At 52.7% G+C, this 25,244-nt stretch overlaps 1 protein-coding gene across 2 annotated transcripts; it reads right to left on the reverse strand.

Annotated features, from left to right (window-relative positions):
* Positions 1-25,187, reverse strand: GYS1 (glycogen synthase 1). Of its 2 annotated transcripts, XM_030821020.1 has the most exons (16): positions 24,808-25,187; positions 23,074-23,255; positions 18,525-18,716; positions 17,304-17,489; positions 16,915-17,059; positions 13,830-13,947; positions 13,362-13,482; positions 12,656-12,762; positions 8,955-9,014; positions 8,781-8,859; positions 6,548-6,661; positions 6,141-6,267; positions 2,816-2,911; positions 2,434-2,597; positions 1,653-1,733; positions 1-1,489 (listed from the first exon to the last, which is right to left on the reverse strand). In XM_030821020.1, the coding sequence occupies exons 1-16, from the start codon at positions 24,923-24,925 to the stop codon at positions 1,166-1,168; spliced, it is 2,214 nt and encodes a 737-aa protein (XP_030676880.1). In that variant the 5' UTR covers positions 24,926-25,187; the 3' UTR covers positions 1-1,165. The 2 variants fall into 2 exon arrangements, with proteins under 2 accessions (XP_030676880.1, XP_030676881.1); XM_030821021.1 differs by lacking the exon at positions 23,074-23,255 and having other exon boundaries at positions 24,808-24,867.
* Between the last annotated feature and the right edge of the window lie 57 nt (positions 25,188-25,244).

The raw sequence follows: 25,244 nt of genomic DNA on the forward strand, positions 1-25,244 counted from the left end.
TGGGATTCTTAAATATAGATGTATTTTTTTTCATCTCATCTCCGGACACACTCCAATCACACCCCTCCTGCCCTCCCCTCTCAACTGCAAACCAAGCGGTGCAGACACAGCACAGCACACATGAGGGGCCCTCCCTTTCACCAAAGCTGAAGGCAGGGCACAGTTTGGGGATGGAAGAGCCTTGAGGTAAATGTGGGAGTTCTAGAACCCGGTGACCTCAGTTCTGGATCATGGGAAAGGGATGAGTATGCAGTAACGTGGTAAGGTTCCAGATCTAGAAGCCAGGACCTAGAACCTAGTGGTTTCACAGTGGGCAGAGCAGTTGGGAATAAGCCAGGTTAGGGATGGGGGTAGACAGCCAGCTCTGTCCTCTGCAAGCAGATTCCCTGGAGGGAGATCTCAGATTTAGGAAGGAGGAGTAGGATCTGGTCCAGAAAGGGCCAGAAAGACAGGAAAGCATCTGGACGGAGACTGTGTGTCCTCCAGAAGGAATGAGCAGCCAAGTGGTTCTACACCTCTTGCTTGGCCAAAGTGTAGGGGATGACAGGAGCTGGATGGAGGGATCCTCCAGGCAGAGCCTGGCTCTGACATGCCAGGGAGGGCTAGAACATGAGCTCATCCCAGAGCTCCACTTCTGGAGCTGAAATGGAGGACCATCTGCTCTCAGTTACCTTCAAACTCTGAAAGTGCCCCGGCTCTGGCCTTGATTGCCCCATTCGCAGGGACACCATGTGGTTTCCTGCACTTGGTGGCCCGCATGCCGGGCCTGAGCGTGGCCTGCTCTGTATGCTGTAGAATTTGCAAGCCACACGGGGGGCTCTAGGAGCCCCAGACCTGAAAGCACCATGCCAGGTTTCCGAAAACCTCTGGCACCACGGCAGAATAATGGCAGATTCCTGGCCTCTGGGAAGCGGTCCAGGCCCAGGGGACTCCAGGGCGCTGATTATGCATTCTGGAGCCAAAGAAAGGCACGGCTTTGTGGATTCTGGAGTGCAGGAACTTGGAAAGTGGAGCTGGAGGGGCTGGAGTGTTTGGGGGACTGGGTGGGGGCACTGCGGGGCCACACCCAGTGCGGATCTGGAGCGGGGGTTTAGGAGCAGCGCCCCTCTGCATCCTCTCTCTGGAGGAGGGAGGCAGGACAGGCGGGGAGTGTGATGGGGGGGACTTAGTTACGCTCCTCACCCAGGGAGTTGGTGGGGCTGAGGGGCTCGCTCGGGGTGCTGAGTGAGCTGGAGGTGGCCGTGTCCACAGAGTTGCGCTTGCTCCCGCTGGTGGAGGAGGTGCAGGACGCTCGGCGCGGCCACTCTGGTGCACGAATGTTGCGCCGGTCCTTGGCAGCCTCCTCGTCCTCATCGTAGCGCTCGCCGTCTTCCTCCAGCGGCCCGTTCCGAGGATCCTCCTCGTCCTCACTCTGGTGCGGGCTGGAGTGTCGTGACAGCGAGGGCGACGGTGGCACTGAGGCTGGCCGTGGGTAGCGGTACCCCTGGGCCTGCATACGGGGATGTGGGTGCAAACCAGGGTGAGCTGAGGACCTCACAGTCCCACCCAGGCATCCAGCCACCTCTAGGCCTTCCCACTCCAGGAGGGATCCCCACCCCACCAAAGCCCAGCCCTTTGGCTCCTGGCTAAGCAGAAATCCAGGGTCCACTCACCGCATCCGCCTCGTTGGGCTCGTAGGTGAAGTGCTCTGGAAAGGCCTTGGACAACGCCATGTGGCGCGCAGACATATAGTACTAGGGGAAAGGAGGGGAGGGGGCAGAGAATGTAAGAGCCAGGCCCCACCCCCAGGCAGATGATGGGGGTCCTGGCCACACCCTTTATGCAGATGAGCACACTGCTGCACCGTTGAGCCTGCCCCATGCAAATAATCCATCTAACTGACCCCACCCCTTATGTAGATAAGCAGATCTCTGAATGGACAGTTTCTGAGCCACATCCCTCAAACAGGGGCCGAATTCTCAAGTCAGTCACCTCTTTGGCCACACCCTTATGCAAATAAGAACGCCTGACCAATGTTCTTTTTTTCTTTTTAAACGTGGTCCTGCTTTGTTACCCTAGGAAGGAGTGCAGTAGGGTTGATCAAGGCTCACTACAGCCCCCACCTCTGGGGCTCAAGCGACCCTACCACCTCAGCCTCCCCAGTAGCTGGGACTACAGGCACGCACCGCCACGCTCGGCTGATTTTTTTAATTTTTAGTAGAAATAAAATGTTGCCCAGGCTGGTCTCTCAATTCCTGAGTTCACGCGATCCTCCCTGTTAGGCCTCCGAAAGTGCTGGGATTACAGGCATGAGCCACCAACGCGATCGGCCTGGTTCACTGCTTAAAGGGACAGCAACTGTTACAAATAGGATGGGACCCTTCACCCTGCACCAAAGACCCCTAGCCAGGAGCGGCTGATTTGCCAGGAGAGGATAGAAAGTGGGGGTCCTACCCGGCCTAGGTACTTCCAGTCCAGAAGGTCAGAGAGGCGCTCCGTGCGGTTCCGCTGGATGATACGCTGCCGCCGGCTCTGCTGACAGAAGCTGTAGAGGAAGGAGGTGAGCTGCGAGCAGGAATCGTCCAGGCTGCGGAACCGCCGGTCGAGAATGTAGATACCTGTGGAGGCCAGGACCCAGGTTCAGAAAACATCCTGGGGAGATTTTCATGGTCTCCAAGACTCTGTGGTACCAGGACCCCTCCTCTCCCCGCGGCCCAAGAGCCCCCCCATTTCCTGGTGCCCCTGGTCCCCAAGGGTGCAAGCTCCTCCTTCCCAGGATCCAGGAGTCACTGTTCTCAAGCCCCCTTCTAGAATCCTCAGGGGCCTGGGCGCTGACCGTAAGCTGAGGGGTCTGCGATGTGTTCCTCCATGAAGCAGCCGAAGCCGGAGAGATTGGTGGAGATACTGGGGATTCCCATAACCGTGCACTCAGCTGCGGGAAGGCAGGAGAGACCCACTTAGCTTCCCCTATCTCCTACCCTCTTAATCGCAATAGACGCCTCAACACCGCCCTCTACTGGTGCCTGTACCAAGGGCCAGGCGCTGTGCGGAGCGTCGCTGAGCCCGCACAACCAGGCTGTGCATTTCCCTATTTCTCAGAGGGGACGCTAAGAGGCTCAGAAAAGAGAATTACTTGCTCTTGCTCCAAGATGCGGGAAAGTCTATAGTTGGGAGATAAGGATGCTAATTGATTGAGCATCCCAATGTCCATTTGACTTAACTCTCACAACCTGTAGGATCGGGCCAAGGTCCGTCATTCTACTTAATTGTCACAACCTGTAAGATCCTTTCTTGTGCCAGTATCTTGTACAGACAGTCTGTTTTGATGGGGGGTAAGATAAGGTCTCTCATTATTAGTATCCCTGTGTACAGAGCATCTAGTACGTCTTGTTTAATACGTTTAACAACCTTGAGAAATAGTTCAAGGAATGTATTATAATTTTTTGATGGATTTTTATGCTTTTTTTTTCTGTTGAGACAGGGTCTCACTCTGTCACCCAAGCTGTAGTGCAATGGCACAATCTCGACTCACTGCAACCTTCACCTCCCGGGTTCAAGAGATTTTCGTGCCTTAGCTACCCAAGTAGCTGGAACTACAGGCACACACCACCATGCCCAGTTAATTATTGTATTTTTTAGTAGAGACGGGGTTTCACCATGTTGGCCAGGCAGGTCTCGAACTCCTGACCTCAGGTGATCCATCCATCTTGGCTTCCCAAAGTGGTGAAATTATAGGCGTGAGCCACTGCGCCTGGTCCAATGCTTTTTTTTTTTTTTTTTTTTTTTTCTCGAGACAAGGTCTCACTTTATCACCCAACCTGGAAGACAGTGGCTTGATCATAGCTCACTGCAGCCTTGACCTCCTAGGCTCAAGCAATCCTCCCATCTCAGCCACCCAAGTGGCTGGGACTATAAGCACACAACACTAAGCCTGGCTAATTAAAAAAAAAAAAAAAAAAAAAAAAAAAAGGCCGGGCATGGTGGCTCATGGCTGTAATCCCAGCACTTTTGGAGGCCAAGGCAGGTGGATCACAAGGTCAAGAAGAGAACAAAAAAACAAAAAGCAGCCTGGCCAACATGGTGAAACCCTGTGTCTACTAAAAATACAAAAATTAGCTGGGTGTGGTGGCGGGCGCCTGTAGTCCCAGCTACTCTGAGGCAGGAGAATCACTTGAACCCAGGAGGTGGTTGCAGTGAGCCAAGATTGTGCCACTGCACTCCAGCCTGGCGATAGAGCAAGACTCTGTCTCAAAAAAGAAAAAAAAAAAATTTTATAGAGACAGGGTCTTACCATGTTGTCCAGGCTGGTCTTGAACTCCTGGGCTCAACCTATCCTCCCACCTCAGCCTTCCAAGATGCTAGGATTATAGGTGTGAGCCACTGCCCCAACCTATAATAATTATTATTATTATTACGGTTTTTTTAGACAGGGTCTGACTGTCGCCCAGGCTGGAGTGCAGTGGCGCGATCTCGGCTCACTGCAACCTCTGCCTCAGGGGTTCAAACAATTCTCCCACCTCAACCTCCCGAGGGGCTGGGATTATAGGTGCCTGCCACCACGCCCAGCTAATTTTTGTATTTTTAGTAGAGACAGGGTTTCACCATGTTGGCCAGGCTAGTCTCTAACTCCTGTTCTCAAGTGATCCTCCCACCTCGGTCTCCCAAAGTGTGGGGATTATAGGCGTGAACCACCATGCCTGGCCTGATCTATAATTCTTATGTAAGTTTTCCTAAAAACCTCTGTAAACTGCAAAAATAGGCACTAAATATAATAGGTCTGTCAGGCATGGTGGGGTGCACCTATAATGACAGATAAGAGGCTGAGGCAGAAGCCGCACCTAAACCTAGGAGTTCCAGGTGAGCCTGGGCAACAGAGTAATACCCCCATCTCAAAAAAGAAACAAATAATAAAAAGTATTAAATATATATTTATGATATAGTTTGACTCTGTGTTTCCCCCCAACTTTCATCTCGACATGTAGTCCCCACGTGTCGAGGGAGGGAAATGATTGGATTACAGGGGTGGTTCCCCTGCTGCTGTTCTCACGATAGTGAGTGAATTCTCACGAGATCTCATGGTTTTATAAACGTTCGTTTTTTCCTGCACCCTCACATACTTCTCTCTCCTGCCGCCATGCGAAGAAGCTTCTTTCTTCCCCTTCTGCCATGACTGAGTTTTCTGAGGCCTCCCCAGACATGTGGAACTGTGAGTCAATTACACCTCTTTCCGTTATAAATTACCCAGTCTTGGATTTTTTTTTATAGCAGTGTGAAAACAGACTAATACTATCTATCAATCTATCTATAAAACAAGGCCTATGGAAACGGGAATTGGGGCTGACCACATGACTCCTAATTATCATGCAAGCACAGTTTGCAAGACTTGTTAAATTACTAATAAATTAGGAAATGGCACTTATTTAGCTTTAATTTTTTTTTTTTTTTTTTTTTTTTTTTTTTTTTTGAGACAGAGTCTCGCTCTGTCACCCAGAGCACAGCACTGCTGGAGTGCAGTGGCGTGATCTCAGCTCACTGCAACCTCCGCCTCCCAAGTTCAAGCAATTCTCTGCCTCAGCCTCCCGAGTAGCTGGGACTACAGGTGCGTACCACCACACCTGGCTAATTTTTGTATTTTTAGTAGAGACAGGGTTTCACCATATTGGCCAGGCTGGTCTCAAACTCCTGACCTCATGATCTGCCCATCTTGGCCTCCCCAAGTGCTGGGATTACAGGCCTGAGCCACCACGCCCGGCCTTATTTAGCTTTAAAAACACTGGCTAATGTGAACCAACAAGAGGAAGGTGGAGTTGATGGGCACTGGGAATGTCTTACGAGGAGACTTGGCCACACTCGGCTGTATTTGTGAATTGTGCATTTCATTGCTGCTATTTGGGGGGCCAAATGCCCATGCACTGGGAGAAAGCAGTGTGAACTGTGACACCCATTTGACACTAACTAGTCCTCAAAACCCAGCCTTCTAGTTCCTCAATACATGAGCTATTGTGTCACAAAAGCATGTGCTGTAGCAGAACAGATGTTTACCATTGTTCCTGTTTTGCAAAGAAGGCAACAGGCTCAGAGAAGGCCAGTGCCTTGCCCCAAGACATGCTAGCTCTGACTAGGACGCCATGACCACGCTGTCCCCTGCCCACTACACTCACCCGGCGTGTAGCCCCAAGGCTCATAGTAGGAGGGGAAGACTCCAAGGTGACAGCCACGGACAAACTCCTCATAGTCCACAGGGAGCAGGGGGCTTGTGGAGGAGAGGAACTCCGGGTGGAAAATCACCTGGTAGTGAAAAAGAAGGACTCAGCCCAAGTGCCTTATTTAGCTAAGCCCTGAGATCCCAAGGTGGCCCAGAGAGGGTAAAAAGCTTGTCTAGCATCACACAGCATGTGTTTGGCAGGACCAGTGTTCAAACCCAGGTCTGTCTGCCTCAGAAGCCAGGGTTCTTTCTAACCACAGCAATACCTTCGATAAAACTTATGGGGAAATGGAGTGTGTGAGGCCCAGGACCCAACCCCTTCCCTCTGCCGTGCCCAACCCAGCCCTGACCAAATGCCCTCACCTTCACCCTGTCGGCACTGCTATTGAAGAGGCCGATTCGGCGGATGGTGGTCAGGATGGGGTCTGAGGAGTCATCCAGCATATTGTGGGTGCACACAGGGGGGAAAGACTGCCGCTGCAGGAGCCACAAGAAGGGCAAGGGGTCATGGAAGGGACAGAGAACTCCCTACTTCCTCATGAGCCATGCTGACCCTGGGGGAGCCAAGGAGACCACAAGTGCACCAGACTGTGGGGCAACAAACCCAAGTGATCACCAAGAGTTGTGGATTCCCACTAAGCTCTAGTACAACCGTAAAGGTTTTCTTTCTTTTCTTTTAAATTATTATTATTATTATTTATTTTTGAGGCAGAGTCGCTCTGTCGCCCAGGCTGGAACGCAGTGGCACGATCTCGGCTCACTGCAAGCTCCGCCTCCCAGGATCATGCCATTCTCCTGCCTCAGCCTCCCGAGTAGCTGGAACTACAGGCGCCTGCCACCATGCCTGGCTAATGTTTTGTATTTTTAGTAGAGATGGGGTTTCACTGTGTTACTCAGGATGGTCTTGATCTCCTGACCTCGTGATCCGCCCGTCTCAGCCTCCCAAAGTGCTGGGATTACAGACGTGAGCCACCGCGCCTGGCCTATTTTTTTTTTTTTTAATAGAGATGGGGTTTCACTATGTTGGCCAAGTAGGTCTCGAACTCATGGGCTCAAGCAATGCACCCGTTTCGGCCTCCCAAAGTGCTGGGATTACAGACTTGAGCCACCACACCTGGCCTGGAAAGGTTTGCTTTCCCTTAACCACCATGAGCTTAAAAGAACTACAATTCCCAGCTGTCTTTGAGGCAAAGCCAGTGTTAGCAACTCCCATACCTCCAAGGACTATGAGGAGTTGCAGCCACCTTGTTCTGTACTCTGGGCTCTGTTATTAAAGAAACCCAAAGTATAACTATCCCTAGTCAATGGGGGTGGAGACTGTGTACCAATATGGCAGCAAGCTTTGGAGACTGCTGGGAGTTGTAGTTTCCTTGTGAAAATTCACCTCCAACCACCGGGCGTGGTGGCTCACGCCTGTAATCCCAGCACTTTGGGAAGTCGAGGCAGGAGGATGACGAGGTCAGGAGATCGAGACCATCCTGGCTAACACGGTGAAACCCCGTCTCTACTAAAAATACAAAAAATTAGCCAGGTGTGGTGCTGGGCGGCTGTAGCCCCAGCTACTCAGGAGGCTGAGGCAGAAGAACGGCATGAACCCGGGAGGCGGAGGTTGAAGTGAGCCAAGATTGTGCCACCGCACTCCAGCCTGGGCGACAGAGCGAGACTCCGTCTCAAAAAAAAAAAAAAAAAAAGAAAGAAAAAAGAAAATTCACCTCCAACCCTAACAGAGGCCCAAAGAAACCACAATTTCCAAGAGTCTCTGGAGCAAGACAGAGCTAGTGTGATAGGAAGTCCTGGGGACTGCTGGGGTGTATAGTTCTTTGCAACTGTTCTATCATAGCTCATTAAAGATTTTACTTACCATCACTCTACTGAGTCTAGGGGCCCGAGAAACTACAACTCCCAGCAGCCCCGTGGCAGAAACATTCATAATGAAGTGGGCTGCTTTAGGGACTATTGGAAATTATGGGTTAGCCAAAAGCAGTTCACATTTTGTTTCTACAACTTAGCTGTCTAGGTTTCCATTCCCCAGGAAATGGCTCACCAATGTAGACCACAAGTACTGAAGTCCCTGGACCCCAGAGAATGAAAAAACTCTAACTCCCAGAAGCCTCTGGACAAGGGAAGAGTCAATGCCCCAGAAAGCCAGCAGGGGCTGCTGGGAGTTGTAGTTTCTCGGGCCCCTAGACTCAATAGAATGACTGTAAGTTCTCGTTTTATAAATGCCGATTCTCTCTGAAGTTAGGAATCTAAAGCAGCTACAATTCCCAGGGGTGTCTGGGGACCAACACACAGCCTCTGGAATAAGAAACCGCAGCTGCTGAGAGTTTGCAATGTTTTCTAGAGAATGCTGGGTGCTTTTGCTCACCTCCTGACTCCGTCCCTAAAGTGGCCCGATAAAACTACCACTCCCAGCAGTTTTAGGGGCAGAGGTGGAGCCTTGTGCAGCAAGGCCCAAGGAGAGCTGAGAGTTGTAATTCTTTTATGGCTGTCTTGACCTTTTCTTTTCTTTCTTTTCCTTCTTTCGTGTGTGTGTGTATGTGCCTCTGGGGCTGCCAGGAACTGCCATCTCTCTGCACAGAGGTCCAATCCATACCTGCGTTGCAAAGATGGCTCTCTTCATCATAGTGAAGTCTTCCTTATCCAGCATCTTGTTCATGTCGGGAAGGCTCCCACTGCAAGGCAAGCGGGGGCATGCATGTGAGAACGGAGTGATGAGAGGGGTTAGTCAGGGCCTAGGAGGGCGCAGGGCTAAGGGTAGGGCACTCACACCAGTAAGGATTCGTAAAGCTTCCTCCCGAACTTTTCCTTCACTGTGTTGGCCGTGTCCCTGGAGGAAGCAGAGCAACAGGGTCACACACACACCAGCTGCCGTTTACTGTTAGGCTTCTTTAGTTAGTTTGTTTGTTTATTTTGAGACGGAGTTTGGCTCTTGTTGCCCAGGCTGGAGTGCAATGGCATGATCTCAGCTCACTGCAACCTCTGCCTCCTGGGTTCAAGCGATTCTCCTGCCTCAGCCTCCCGAGTAGCTGGGACTACAGGCGCGTGCCACCATGCCTGGCTAACAGTTTTGTATTTTTAGTAGAGACAGGGTATTTCTCCATGTTGGTCAGGCTGGTCTTAAACTCCCTACCTCAGGTGATCTGCCCACCTCGGCCTCCCAAAGTACTGGGATTAGAGGCTTGAGCCACACGCCCGGCAGTTTATTGTTATTATTATTATTATTATATATATTTTTGACGGAGTTACTCTGTTGCCCAGGCTGGAGTGCAGTGGTGCCATCTTGGCTCACTGCACCCTCTGCCTCCCAGGTTCAAGCAATTCTCCTGCCTCAGCCTCCTGAGTAGCCGGGATTACAGGCACCTGCCACCATGCCTGGCTAATTTTTGTATTTTTAGTAGAGACGGGGTTTCACCATGTTGGCCAGGCTGGTCTCGAACTCCTGACCTCTGGCTGGTAATTGGCCACCTCGGCCTCCCAAAGTGCTGGAATTACAGGCGTGAGCCACCGCGCCCAGCTACTCTTAGGTTTCTAGGGTAGCAAGGAAAGTGAAGTGTGAGCAGGGAAGCCGTGCCCTGTGGCCTCCAGGCTGGAGGATGGGGACCCAGGGGGCAGACCCTGGAAGGCTTAGATCCCACGTGTCTGACATCAGCTGTGTGGTCAGGGACAGGTGGCCTTCCCTCTCTGACTGCAGTGACTCATTTTTCAGACGAGGATGAAAATAGAATCAACCTCAGAGGTTTGCAACGAGGACCCAATGATGTCATGCCAAAAAGTACACATGGCAAGCCTTCCAGAAATGTCAACTATTATTAGGACTCGTACTTGTCCTGCAGATGGCAATGCTAAGCCCCATTTTATATGAAAAGAAAGTAAGATTCTGAGAAAGGACCATTTAGGCACACAAGTAAAGCTAGCAGTGTCACATGACAGCCCCACGGTCACTTCTCTAATTAAAATCCTCCCATAGCTCTGGCCTCATTTATTTTTCTTTCTTTCTTTTTCTTTTTTCTTTTTTTTTTTTTGAGACAGAGTCTCGCTCTGTTGCCCAGGCTGGCGCAATCTTGGCTACTTTCTAGGTTCAAGAAATTCTCCTGCCTCAGCCTCCTGAGTAGCTGCAATTACAAGCATGCGCCACCACGTCTGGCTAATTTTTATATTTTTAGTACCGATGTGATTTCACCATGTTGACCAGGCTGGTCTCGAACTCCTGACCTCAAGTGATCCGCCCTCCTCAGCCTCCCAAAGTGCTGGGATTACAGGTGTGAGCTACCGTGCCCAGCCTGTTTCTTTTTTCTTTTTTGAGACCAAGTCTCGCTGTTACCCATGCTGGAGTGCGTTGACGTGATCTTGGCTCACTGCAATCTCTGCCTTCTGGGTTCGAGCGATTCTCCTGCTTAGCCTCTTGAGTAGCTAGGACTATAGATGTGCATCACCACTCCCAGCTAATTTTTTTATTTTTAGTAAAGATGGGGTTTCACCATGTTGGTCAGGCTGGTCTCAAACTCCCGACCTCAGGTGATCCACCCGCCTCGGCCTCCCAAAGTGCTGGGATTACAGGTGTGAGCCGCCATGCCCGACTTCTTTTTTATTTTTTTGAGACAGAGTCTCACTCTGTCGCCTAGGCTGGAGTGCAGTGGCGCAATCATGCCTCACTACAGCCTCAATCTCCAGGGCCGAAATGATCCTCCTGCCTTAGCCTCCCGGGTAGCTGGGACTATAGGTGTCCCCCATCTTGCCTCACTTTCTATCCCTTCTCTATGAGACATGCTGCTCCAGCCCCACAGGACTCCCCACCGTGTCTCAATCATGCCTCAGGGCCTTCGTATCTGCTGTTCCTCAGATACCCACAGGGCTTGCTCCCTCCTCACCTTTCCTCGTCTCTACCCCATAACACTTTCTCAGTGTGGCGTGTCCTGACAACCCCGTCTCATATTCCAGTTCTGCTTTATTTTTGCCCGAAAGTAAATTCCGTCTACAGGATTTTCTAGAATACAAGCTCCATGAGGAAAGGGATCTTATCTTTCTGGTTCACAGCTGTATTCCCAGGACCTGGAATACATGAGGAGGGCAGGTCACTTGAGGTCAGGAGTTCAAGACCAGCCTGGTCAACATGGTGAAATCCCATCGGTACTAAAAATATAAAAATTAGCCAGCACATAGTAGATGCTCAGTGAGTATCTGCTGCTAATGAATGAACGGTTTTACATATGAAGAAACTGAGCTTCACTGGGAGGCAGAGGTTGCAGTGAGCCGACATCACGCCACTGCACTCCAGCCTGGGCAACAGAGTGAGACTGTCTCAAAAAAAAAAAAAAAAAAAATCAGAGAAAAGAAAAAGAAACTCAGCTGGGCACAGTGGCTCACCCCTGTAATCCCAGCACTTTAGGATGCCAAGGTGGCTGGATCACCTGAGGTCAGGTGTTCGAGATCAGCCTGGCCAACATGGTGAAACCCCATCTCGGCCGGGCGCGGTGGCTCACGCTTGTAATCCCAGCACTTTGGGAGGCCAAGGCGGGCGGATCACGAGGTCAGGAGATCGAGACCACGGTGAAACCCCGTCTCTACTAAAAATACAAAAAATTAGCCGGGCGTGGTGGCGGGCACCTGTAGTCCCAGCTGCTCGGAGAGGCTGAGGCAGGAGAATGGCGTGAACCCGGGAGGCGGAGCTTGCAGTGAGCCGAGATTGCACCACTGCACTCCAGCCTGGGCGACAGAGCAAGACTCCGTCTCAAAAAAAAAAAAAAAAAAAAAAAAACAAACCCCATCTCTACTAAAAATACAAAAAAAGGCTAGGCGTGGTGGCTCACGCCTGGAATCCCAGCACTTTGGGAGGCTGAGGCAGGCAGAACACCTGAGGTCAGGAGTTCGAGACCACCCTGGCCAACATAGTGAAACCCTGTCTCTAATAAAAATAAAAAGTTAGCCAGGTGTGGTGGCACACCCCTGTAGTCCCAGCTACTCAGGGGCTGAGGCAGGAAAATCGCTTGAACCCAGGAGGTGGAGGTTGCGGTGAGCCGAGATCATGCCATTGCACTACAGCCTGGGCGACAGAGCAAGACTCCATCTCAAAAAAAAAAAGAGGGCCAGGTGCGGTGGCTCATGCCTGTAATCCCAGCACTTTGGGAGGCTGAGGTGGGCAGATCACGAGGTCAGGAGTTTCAGACCAGCCTGACCAATGTGCTGAAACCCCGTCTCTATTGAAAATACAAAAATTAGCCGGGCATGGTGGTGTGTACCCGTAGTCCCAGCTACTCGAGAGGCTGAGGCAGAAGAATTGCTTGAACCCAGGAGGCAGAGGTTGCAGTGAGCCAAGATCGCGCCACTACACTCCAGCCTGGGAGACAGAGTGAGACTGTCTCAAAAAAAAAAAAAAAAAAAAAAAAAGACTGAGACTCTAGGAGAAACACGGGACCCAAAGCATGCAGATGGGAGTGGGCTGGGCCAGGGGCCGGAGCGAGGGCTGCTAACCAAAGCTGTTTGCGCACGGCTTGGCCTTTGAGGGTTTCCACGTTGAAATTGTTGGTCCGTGCTGGCATGATGAAGAAGGCAACCACTGTCTGCTCGCTGCCGTTCACCTGCGCAGAAAGAAAGGAGGGGGAGGACAGGATCGTGTGGGGGAAGCCTGGAACCAGCCAGCCTTTCTGCCAAGACTGCTGGGATCCTGCCATACCCCTTCCTGTCAAGAATTATAGGACAGTCCTCACCTGGACTCTGACCTTCTTTCTGGGTCTCTATATTCCCCTCACGGCCCCCCACCACACGCAGGTGCTTTCCTAGGTTTCTGTTCTCTCTGTTATTTTCTTATTTTGTCTTGTTTGTTTTTGAGACAGCGTCTTTTTCTGTCGCCCAGGCTGGAGTGCAGTGATGTGATCTCGGCTCACTGCAACCTTCGCCTCCCGGGCTCATGTGATCCTCCCCTTTCACCCTCCCGAGTAGCTGGGACTACAGGTGTGAGCCACCATGCCTGGATAATTTAATTTTTGTATTTTTTGTAGAGATGGGGTTTCACCATGTTGCCCAGGCTGGTCTCCATCTCCTGGGCTCAAGTTATCCTCCCGCCTTGGCCTCCGAAAGTGTTGGGATTATAGGCGTGAGCCACTGCGCCTGGCTGTTCTCCCTAGTTATAAACTGCTTTGCTTGCCCTCCCTCTATCCCCTCATAGCCCAGGCCTCACTCTGAGCAGATAGTTGAGCCGAGCCAAGGCCTCCAGGAAGACGTCGGCACCCTTGTTGGAGAACTCATAGCGGCCAGCGATAAAGAAGTATAAGGTCTTGTCCAAGTTGAAGTCCAGATGCCTAAAGAACCCACAAGGCACGGTAAAGCCCAAAGCCCTCACCCACCCACTAGCCCTGGCCTCAAAACTACAAATCCCAGAAGCTATGGGTGGGGGCAGAGGATGTCTTAGGTAATACAGAGGCATCATGGGGCCTCCTGGGAGTTGTAGTTCTTCTCTTTAGTTGGAGCTTTCCTTTAATCCTCAGCCCATTATTCCGGTGCTCAAGAATTAAGGAGACCGAATACCCAGGTGCCCCCTCCCTCAGACCCAGGAGTCCGGGCCCCCAGCTGCCCCCTCCCCCCAGACCTAGATGGTTAGGCTCCCAATGCCCTCCTCTCTTAAGACCTAGGTATATGCCCCACGTACCCATAAAAATGGCCCCGCACAAACTCCTGGATTCGAGCCTTGCTCTGAGCATGGAGGTTCTGGAACTCATGCATGGCAGAAAACTTCTTCACATTCAGCCCATTGGGGGTCACAATATCTGGGATTGGGGGTGAGGTTCCCATGTTTTATTTGTTCATTCAGATCAATGTTGTGGTTGAATGAATAAATGAAGAAATGAAGAAAACACCCTGTGCCTTTTGCAATTTCTTTGTTTCAAGAGCCTTCCTATGAGGTCCGCCCCCCTCCCCCCCGGCCTTTTTTGTTTGTTTGTTTGTTTTTGGAGACAGGGTTTCTCTCTGTCACTCAGGCTGGAGAGCAGTGGCACAATCACAGCTCGTTGCATCCCTGACCTCCTGGGATCAAGCAATCCTCCCTCCTCAGCCTCCCGAGTAGCTGGCACTACATGCGTGCACTACCACACCTGGCTAATTTATTTATTTTACTTTTGTAGTGATGGGGTCTTGTCATGTTGCCCAAGCTGATCTCAAACTCCTGGCTTCAAGCTGTCTTCCTGCCCTGGCCTCCTAAAGTGCTGGGATTACAGGTGTGAGCCACCATGCCTGGCCAGTTCCCTTGGTGACACACATACCCTGACTCCGAGATGCCTTCTTGCCTAATATTACTTGCTTAGGTTCACAAGCACAAGTATAAGTCTCCTCAGCTACTGCAAATGGCTAACAGGATCTGATCCACACTGGTCATTCTGGGAAAGCTGTAGTTGTTTTGTTTCCTCTTAGCCCACCCTGAGATGGAAATGATTAAACATCCCCAAAGTTCTGCGTCTCCTAGGATATATGCTCTACTTCCAAGCTTCTTACAGGGACCCAATCATTTCTTCTCCTTACACAAGTTAAAGTATATCAGCGAAAAACTACAACCCCCATCAGAGCCTAGGGCAAAGTTCTGGAGCATATGGAGCTAACCAGTCAAAGGCTTTCTGGGAGTTGTAGTTCTCACCTTATACTCACGAGAACGGATACTAAGGGCTGGGAAGAATGCCCAGTTCCGACCTAACCTTTCTCAAAAACAAAGTCCACTGATCTTCCATTCCCTTTCATAAGACCAATCTACATTAGCCAATTACAGAATTTTATCATATCTGAAATTAATATGAAAGAAATTAGACCTCCCATTAGCCTCCAGAGTCTATAGTCAGAGAGCCTCAAATACAGGTCACCACCCCCACAGCCTTCTGGGAGCTGTAGTTCTCTATTCTTTAGGAAAAAAAATGGTAACCGATGGTCCCCAGCTTAGGACTTAGGATGGTCCAAGTTATGATTTTTCTTTTCAAGACAGAGTTTCGCTCTTGTTGCCCAGGCTGGAGTGCAATGGCGCAATCTTGGCTCACTACAACCTCTGCCTCCCGGGTTCAAGAGATTCTCCTGCCTCAGCCTCCCGAGTAGCTAGGTAGCTGGGATTACAGGCGTCTGCCACCATGCCCACCTAATTTTTGTATTTTTGGTAGAGAGGGGGTCTCACAATGTTGGCCAGGCTGGTCTTGAGCACATGACCTCAGGTGATCTGCCCACCTCAGCCTTCCAAAGTGCTGGGATTACAGGTGTAAGCCACCGTGCCCAGCCAAGTTTTGATTTCTCAACCTTATGATGGTGTGAAAGTTACATACATTCACATGAGTCCAATTTTGGATTTTGATGAGATATTCAACACTTTTCTTTTAAATTTTTTTTTTTGAGACAGAGTCTCGCTCTTTTGCCCAGGCTGGAGTGCAGTGGTGCGATCTCGGCTCACTGCAAGCTCCGCCTCCCGGGTTCACGCCATTCTCCTGCCTCAGCCTCCCAAGTAGCTGGGACTACAGGCTGGGCCTCCCAAGCTGGGCCCAACACGCCCAGCTAATTTTTTGTATTTTTAGTAGAAACGGGGTTTCACCGTGTTAGCCAGGATGCTCTCGATCTCTTGACCTCATGATCCACCCGCCTCGGCCTCCCAAAGTGCTGGGATTACAGGCGTGAGCCACCGCGCCCAGCTTTTCTTTTAAATTTTTTGAGACGGAGTCTCGCTCTGTTGTCCAGGCTGGAGGGCAGTGGTGCGATCTCGGCCCACTGCAACCTCCGCCTCCGGGGTTCAAGCGATTCTCCTGCCTCAGCCTCCCAAGTAGCTGGGATTACAGGCACCCACCACCACGCCCAGCTAATTTTTGTATTTTTAGTAGAGATGGAGTTTCGCCATGTTGGCCAGACTGGTCTCGATCTCCTGACCTCGTGATCTGCCTGCCTCGGCCTCCCAAAGTGTTGGCATTACAGGTGTGAGCCACTGCGCCCGGCCTATTCAACACTTTATTATAAAATAGGTTTGTATTAAAATTAGCCAGGTGTGGTGGCAGGCGCCTATACTCCCAGCTACTTGGGAGGCTGAGGCAGGAGAATGGCATGAACCTGAGAGACGGAGCTTGCAGTGAGCTGAGACAGCGCCACTGCACTGCAGCCTGGGCGACAGAGCAACACTCCGTCTCAAAAATAAATAAATAAATAAATAAAAACAAAATAAAATAAAATAGATTTGTATTGGATGGTTTTGCCCAGTCGCAGGCTAACATAAAGTGTTCTGGGCACATTTAAGGTATACTAGCCTAAGCTATGATGTTCAGTAGGTTAGGTGTATTAAATGCATTTTTTTAAATTTTTTGAGACAGGGTCTCACTGTGTCACCCAGGCTGTGACAGGGTCTCTCCAGGCCACCCAAATCATGCAATGGCACAATCACAGCTCACTGCACCCTTGACCTCCTAGGCTCGAGCAATCCTCCCACCTCAGCCTCCTGAGTAGTTAGGGATACAGGCACACACCACAATGTCTGGTGAAGTTTTTAGACAGGGATTCGCCATGTTGCCCAGGCTGGTCTCAAATTCCCAGGCTCAAGTGGTTCTCCTGCCTTGGCCTCTCAAAGTGCTGAGATTACAGGTGTGAGCCACCGTGCCCAGCCGAAATACATTTTCGGTTTATGCTATTTCAACTTACAGTGGGCTTCTTGGGATGAGGAGCAACTGGCTTTGGCATAGACAGCTGCCTACCTCATTCATGTCTGGAGACTTCAGCCCAGCCCCTACCTGGTTTCCTCTTGAGCAAGTGCTGTGCCTCGATGGCGGTGATCTGGGACACAGTAGTGAAGACGTGAGCACAGTGGGCTGCCGCCCTTTCCATGCAGTAGCGGTGATAGATCTGCCTCTCCCCTGCTTCCTTGTCCACATTGAACTGGGTGGAAGGGGACAGCAGTCAGGTTAGAAGGACGGGGGAGAAGACTCTGGAGGTCCAGACACTGGGGTCCTAAGAGAAATTAGTGCTGGGGGCTGGATTCCTGGGTCTGAGGTAGGAGGGATCCGGGGACCTGGACTCCTGGATCCTGGGGGAAGAGGAGGCACCATCCCCTTGCGCCCCCCAGAGCTTTGGGTTTCCCTGGCATACTCGCAGTCCCCCATCTGCCACGGTCCCAGCTCACGTTCTCCAGGTTGTTGTAGAAGTCCACGGCACCGGCACACAGGTAGCGCCCCAGCAGCGTGGCATGGGTGGTGAAGATGGTTGCTACAGGCAGTCGCCGGGCACGACACAGGCAGAGTCCAATGCCTGCCAGCCACTCATGGAAGTGAGCAACCACGTGTGGCTTCTCCTCACTCTGCGCCAGGAACTGTGGGCAACAGGGACAGGGCCGCTGTCTCCACTGCAGCAATCCCAACCGGACAGGGACCTGTAAATCCCTGAGGCAGCCCAGGCTGGTCTTGAACTCCTGGGCTCAAGTGACTGCCTCCTCAGGGGTTGACAGGAACTGAGGATTTTTTGGCCAACCGTCTAAGTCCTGGCAGGGTAAGATTGGAAAGACTGACGTTTTCATGTCCCCAGGTCCTGGACATAGTCTCTAAAGACCACTTGTCTCAAGGGTACACTGTCTGTACCCAACACTGGCAAAAGGACTACAACTCCCAGAATGCCATAGGAGCAGCCAGTTCCTGAATTATTTGTCCCAGGGCATGAGAAATTAAGCTTTTTTTTTTTTTTTTGAGACAGTGTCTCGCTCTATGGCCCAGGCTGGAGTGCCGTGATGCGATCTCAGCTCACTGCAATTCCCACCTCCCAGGTTCAAGCAATTCTCCTGTCTCAGCCTCCCAAGTAGCTGGGATTTGGGATTACAGGTGCCCACCACCACGCCCAGCCAATTTTTTTGTATTTTTAGTAAAGACGAGGTTTGGCCATCTTGAACTCCTGACCTCAAGTGATCTTCCCCCATCAGCCTCCCAAAGTGCTGAGATTACAGGCGTGAGCCACCGTGCCCAGCCTGGAAACTAAGTTTCTTGAGCCTTTTAAAACCTAGAAGGGGGTCAAAACCAGGTCAGGCTGGGGATTCATAAGCATCCAGGGCAGCATCTGAGAGCTGAGTCCAGCAATATCACACTAGAGAACTACAACTCCCAGAATTCCTTGGGCAAGCCCGCCAGCCTCACTTTGAGATAGAATCCCTGTGCTTGGAAGACTGGAGTAAATGAAGTTGGCATCGAGAGTAGAGCCTGGGCCCCTGGATGTCCATGTCCTCAAAGGCCTGAGCTAATCCTTGGATTAAAGGACTCTATGACTCCCAGAATGCCCAGGGAGAAGCCCATCCTCTGTCCCAGGGGCTGATGGTCATTGTAGTTTCAGGTATGGGTGGAACGTGTCGGATGGGGCCTACCTCACCCAGGAACCAGGTGGTCAGAAAGCCAAAGAGGACAGCGTCGTTGGCCTCGCGGTCGTACCATGGCACCCCGATGTTGCAGGTATCCCAGAGCTCTCCCTTCCAGCGCTCCAGGGCCCAAGCTGAGGCACCCACGTCCAGGAGCACCACCAGAGGGCCTCCCTCGATCAGCCAGCGCCCGAAATACACCTGGGATGGGGTGGGGGAGGCACCATAGGGAGGCTCTGGGCTTCAACCTCATATCTGCATGCATCTGTGGTTCCATTTGCAGGCAGATGTCTAGACTTAAGCCGCAGCTCTCTTACCTTCTGTTTCCGTATCTGCTGCTAATTTCTCACCTGCTGCCTTAGCCTTACTTTTCTATTTGCATGATTTATTCCTGCTACACATTTTTTCCATCTCTGTTGCAATATTTTCCCTGCCCCCTGCTTTCTTTCTTTCTTTTTTTTGAGATGGAGTCTTGCTCTGTGGCCCAGGCTGGAGTGCAGTGGCGCAATCTCAGCTCACTGCAACCTCTGTCTCCCGGGTTCAAGCAATTCTCCTGCCTCAGCCTCCCAAGTAGCTGGGATTACAGGCACCCGCCCCCACACCTGGCTAGTTTTTTTTTTTTCTTCTTGAGACGGAGACTGGCTCTGTTTCCCAGGCTGGAGTGCCGTGGCACGATCTCGGCTCGCTGCAACCTCCGCCTCCCGGGTTCAAGCCATTCTCCTGCCTCAGCCTCTCCGAGTAGCTGGGACTACAGGTGCCCGCCACCACGCCTGGCTAATTTTTTTTGTATTTTTAGTAGAGCTGGGGTTTCACCGTTTTAGCCAGGATGGTCTCGATCTCCTGACCTCATGATCCGCCCACCTCAGCCTCCCAAAGTGCTGGGATTACAGGCATGAGCCACCGCGCCGGGCCACACCTGGCTAATTTTTTGTATTTTTAGTAGAGACAGAGTTTCAGCATGTTGGCCAGGCTGGTCTCAAACTCCTGACCTCAGGTGATCTGCCCTCCTCGGCCTCCCAAAATGTTGGGATTACAGGCGTGAGCCACTGCACCCACCTAGCCTCCTGTTTAATTTATTTTTTTTTTTGAGACAGAGTCTCGCTCTGTCAACCAGGCTGGAGTGCAGTAGCACGATCTCGGCTCACTGCAAGCTCCGCCTCCCGGGTTCATGCCATTCTCCTGCCTCAGCCTCCCAAGTAGCTGGGACTACAGGCGCCCGCCACCATGGCCGGCTAATTTTTTTGTATTTTTAGTAGAGACAGGGTTTCACCATGTTAGCCAGGATGGTTTCGATCTCCTGACCTCATGATCAGCCCGCCTGGGCGTCCCAAAGTGCTGGGATTACAGGCATGAGCCACCACACCCAGCCTCCCATTTAATTCCTATAACTGCTACCCTTCTCCCACTTGCTGCCTCCTTTCTCTGCTTATAACCACATACATCACATGTCCTGTGTCTATGCCCCCACTGCCCTGTCTGGCCACTCTGCAAATCATTTCTCCTACCTGCTGCCTTGTTTCTGTACTTGCTGCCACATTTCTCTTACCAACCATCTGCATCTCCCACTGTCTTTTCTTTCTGATGCTAATTCGTTCCATGGGATGCTTCTTTTTTGTTTTAAGACAGGGTCTCGCTCTGTTGCCCAGGCTGGAGTGCAGTGCTGTGAACATGGTTCACTGCAGCCTCAACCTCCCTGGCTCAGTCAATCCTCCCACCTCACCTCCTACAGGCGTGGGCCACCATGCCAGGCTAATTTTTAAATATTTTGTGGAGATGGGGCCTCACTATGTTGCCCAGGCTGATCATGAACTCCTGCGTTCAAGCAGTTTTCCTGCTTAGCTTCCCGAAGTGTTGAGATTAGAAGTGTGAGCCACCAAACCAGGCCCTTTTTTATTTTCAGAGACAGGGTCTTGCTCTGTCCTCCAGCCTGGAATGGAGTGGTGCAATTACGGTTCACTGAAGCTTCGGCCTCCCAGGCTCAAGCAATCCTCCCACCGCAGCTTGCCACATAGCTGGGACCACAGGCACATGGCACCATACCCCGGCTAAAATTTTTTGTAAGGACAGGGTTTCACCATGTTGCCCAGGCTGGTCTCAAACTCCTGGCCTCAGCCTACCAAAGTGCTGGGATTACAGGCGTGAGCTACTGCACCCAGCCTGTAATGATTCTTACTGTTTAGGCTGCCACTTTTCTTCCCCTTGCTGCTTTGTTTCTGTTCCTTTCATCACATGTCTGTCACCTGCCACCTCTTTCCTCTATCCATAGGCCTATTTTGTAGTCCACAGCCCCCCTCCTTCTTTCTTTCCTTCCTTCCTTCCTTCCTTCCTTCCTTCCTTCCTTCCTTCCTTCCTTCCTTCCCTCCTTCCCTCCCTCCCTCCATCTCTCCTTTCTTTTTCTTTCTTTCTTTTTTTTTTTTTTTTTGATAGGGTCTCACTCCAGTTGCCCAGGCTGGAGTGCAGTGGTGCAATCATGGCTCACTGGGCCGGGTACGGTGGCTCACGCCTGTAATCCTACCACTTTGGGAGGCCGAGGTGGGCGGATTGCCTGAGCTCAGGAGTTTGAGACCAGCCTGGGCAACACAGTGAAACCCTGTCTTTACTAAAATACAAAAAATTAGCTGGGCATGGTAGCATGCGCCTGAGGTCCCAGCTACTTGGGAGGCTGAGGCAGGAGAATTGCTTGAACGCGGGAGGTGGAGGTTGCAGTGAGTCGAGATTGCACCACTGCACTCCAGACTGAGCGACAGAGTGAGATTCTATCTCAAAAAAAAAAAAAAAAAAAAAAATCATGGCTCACTACAGCCTCAACATCCCATCCTCCCACCTCAGCCTCCTGAGTAACTGGGATCACAGGCACACACCATCATGCCTGGTAATTTTTTGTATTTTTAGTAGAGACAGAGTTTCGCCATGTTGCCCAGGCGGGTCAGGAACTCCTGGGCTCAAGCTGTCCTCCCGCCTCGGCCTCCCAAAGTGCTGGAATTCCAGGCATGCGCCACCGTGCTCGGCCTCGCCACACATTTCTAACAGAGCCCATCCTCTGTCCATGCCCCGGGGCTGCATTTTTCTAACCACTGCCGTGTTTCGAAGACTTGCTGTCTCACTTCTGCCTCGGCCACACTTCTCCAGTTGGCTGTTTTCCTCCCTGAGACCATGGCGTTGGTTCTGGGCCTGCTGCCACAGCAGCGGAGAAGCAGCTCTGCTCCTTGCCGACCTGGCTTTTTCCTGCCCGGAGCCTCGCTCTGAGGTCCCTCCCCCTCCCAGCTGTTGTCTGCCCTTTTGCTGGGCGGGGGGGGCTATTCTTAGGCCCCCAGCACGTGGGAAGCAGCTGCCCTCAGGAAGGGACTGGGCTGTTCTGGGTTCCCTTAGGGACACAGTTGGGCCTGAATGGATTCCAGACCCCACCCCAAACCAGAGGCTGTGAATGAGTAAAGGAACCACGGTGCCTCTCCGTCCCCGGCCTGGACCGGTCTGTCCCTTAGCCCTGCTGCCTGATGGCTTTCTCCTCGGACAACAGCATGTCTCCTTCCGTCTTCATCCTGGGGCCCTGGAACTCCCCCTCCTCTCTAATCCCTGATCTGCCCATCTAAGACTCGGTCCTGTGGGTCTGTCCAGTGACCTCTCCTCTCTTCCCCGATATTCCATGCTTCTCTCTCCTTCTAGGATTGACTTTCTGAAACATCTGGCGGCCTCTCTTCTGTCCCTAGTCTGTCTATTACTCTTGCCCGTGGCTCCATCCACCCTTCTCCCTTGGTCTGCCTGTCCCCCTCACTCTCCAAGCTGGGCTGTTAGTAACAATGACGATGATCATAATAACAATGACAATCACCGACTACATACTGTGCTACCTTCATGCCGAGAACTCTACTAACCACTTTATCCTTATTAACTGTTTCCTCCTCCCAGCACCTCTAGAAGGTAGATGCTATTAGCATGTCCATTAGCCAAGGACACACAGGCAGCAAGTGGAGGGGAGAACTTGAACTTCAGGCTCCAGAATCCTGTTCCTTCCTGACCCCAGGCCCACTTCTCCCCAGCTCTGCCTGGCTGGCTGGCATTCTTTTCTGAGACAGAGTCTCGCTCCATCGCCCAGGCTGGAGTGCAGTGGCGCAATCGCAGCTCACTGCAACCTCCGCCTCCCGGGTTCAAGCGATTCTCCTGCCTCAGCCTCCCGAGTAGCTGGGATTACAGGCGCACGCCACCATGCCTGGCTAATTTTTTTTGTATTTTTAGTAGAGACGGGGTTTCGCCATGTTGACCAGGCTGTCTTTCGATCTTGCTCTCTTTCTCTCTGGGTCTGAGGACCTTGGCCTCTTGGATCTCCGTCTCAGTCTGTCTTATACTTGCCATCTGTCTGTCCATTCGCCCATGTCTGGGATCCACCCACCCACTTCCAGGCCCTGCATCTGTCTGGGTGTTCTATCACGCCTCCTTCCTGTGTCCAAGCCTGCCTCACTCTCTGGCTGGGGCTGTCCACCCTTCCCCCTCTCCGTCTGTGGCTCCCACCCCGATGACAGGCTGTCCACCCGCTTCTGCCCTGGGCCGGGCCATGTCCCACCTTGCAGCCCTTGCTGTTCATGGAATCCAGTGTCCTCTTCAGGGCCGGGGTGGGGGCCTCCAGCAGTTCCACCTGGGTCCTCACGCCCTGCTCCGTGTACGGCCCCACCAGGAAGTAGTTGTCGCCCCATTCGTCCCCCGTCACCTTCGCCTTCGTCTGCAGTACCGTGTAGATGCCACCCACTGTGGGCCCAAGCGTGTGAGGGCAGGCCCCGGCCAAGGTCCATAGTTCTGGGGCCTGGGGTGGGGTGGGCCGGGGATGTAGGGGGCACTCAGGCCCCAGACCCCTAGCTCAGTGGGAAGAGGGGACTGGGAGCCCGTAGTTTGGAGTAGGGGTTGGAGGCTTGGATGAAGAGAACAGGGGGGCTGGGGGGCAGTCCTCCTGGGTCTAAGGGAGAAGGGGGCTGGGGTCAGGACCCTGAGGGGGGAGGGGGCTCAGGCTAGACTTCTGGGTCTGAGAGAGAAAGGGCTGGGTGCTGGGACCCCTTGGTCTGAGGGAATTAGGGACTGGGGCTCTAAGGATGGCAGAGCTGAGGACTACCCGGACCCAGGTTCCCGAGTTCCCAGCTCACAGGAGCTGGGTTTAAATCGCAGCCAGGCTCCAAAACCTGGTGAGGGAGACCTCCTCATGGCCAATCCAGCTTCTCACCATTGCCCAAGAGAAGCCTGCATGGTCATTCCCTGCCCCCAGGGACCTTGCTGACCTGCCTCCCAATTTCCTCTCCCTGACTAGGGACACCAGCATGCACGGTTCTGCCTCTCCCATGGCCCCACCCCAGACCCAGGAGCCCCAGTCCCCAGCCTCCTCCCCTCCTGGAGCCCAGGCCCTGGCGATACCCGGCTGTGTGTTCACGGGGCCCCCTCTCCTCCTGGGAGACACAGTCCCTTTCCCCTCCAAGACCCAGCAGAGCAACCCCCCAGCCCCTGCTCTTTGAGGTGTGAGATTGGCTTGTTCCTGGGGATTTCAGCCCCAGCCTTCTCCAAGGCCAGAACCTCAGCTTTTTGAAGCCCAAGACACAGAAATGCAGGCTCCTAGCCCCTCCCATCCTAGGGCCCAGCCCCTGACTAACTTAGGACTTCCCAGCCTTCCCCTATTCCAGTACGCATGTGTCCCAGGCCACGGGCTCCTCTACTCCTAGGAACTAACAGCTCAGGCCCTCAGCTCCTTCAAAGCCCAGGCATTCAGGCCCACAAGCCTCTCTGACCCTAGGATCTAAGGATTACAGTCTCCAGCCCGTCCCATCTTTATTCTTAAGCAGCCAGGTCCTCAGGTCCTCCCACCGCCGCTCAGGCCTCCTATCTCCCAGTCAGCTCTCTCTCAAATCTGGAGTTTTATCCCCTAGACCATGCTGTTAGGGTCATAGGTCTGAAACCCCGGCAGCTTCCCAGGTTTGCACGCAGAAATCCCATCCCCCCATCCCCTTCCCTGTTCAGGATCCAGGTATCTAGTCTCTCGGAAGCCTCCCTCCAGGACCTAGGAGTCTCATTTTAGCGCCCTCTTCCCTAGGACCCAGAACCCGGGCTTCCAGCCTCCTTTCACCTTAAGTCAAACGAACGATCACTCTCCCACCCACCTCCGGCCTCCTAGCCCCTCCTCAAGGACACAGGAGTCACAGCCTCCTTGCCCAGGTCCCAAGGGTTCCCCTAGTAGCCCGGTCCTCCTACAACTCAGAGTTCCGGGGCCCCCTCCACTACTGTCCTTCTGGTCAAGGGCCCCGACGCCTGGCGTGCTCACCCTTGTTAGCCACCTCCCAGGCCACTTCGAAGAGCACAGCGTTCTCCAGGTCGAATTCATCCTCCCAGTCCTCCAGTCCTGGCAGTGAGGACATGGACAAAGTGCGGTTTAAAGGCATGGCTGGCGCAGGAAGGGGGCTCCGGGGACCTCAAGGTAGGGACCCCGGAGGTGTCCAGGGAATGCACCAGGTAGGGTGCGGGGCTGAGTAGCTGGTGCCCGATGGGAAGTTGGCAAGACGCTCAGCTTCCTATTGCAAGACCGCACCCACGCCCCGAAGCGTTCTGACCTAGGCAGAAGGCGGCCGCAGCGTCACTGAGCCCACCGGCGCCCCTGTAGTGAAACCTCGCAGCCGCCAGGAGGCGGTGACCGCACCCCCAGCCAGCGCCATTGGCCCACGTCCGGGGGCGGGGATTTCCGCGTGTCCTCATTGGTGGAAC

The sequence above is a fragment of the Nomascus leucogenys genome, chromosome 10, assembly GCF_006542625.1.
Source record: "Nomascus leucogenys isolate Asia chromosome 10, Asia_NLE_v1, whole genome shotgun sequence".
NCBI classification, from domain to species: Eukaryota; Metazoa; Chordata; class Mammalia; order Primates; family Hylobatidae; genus Nomascus; species Nomascus leucogenys.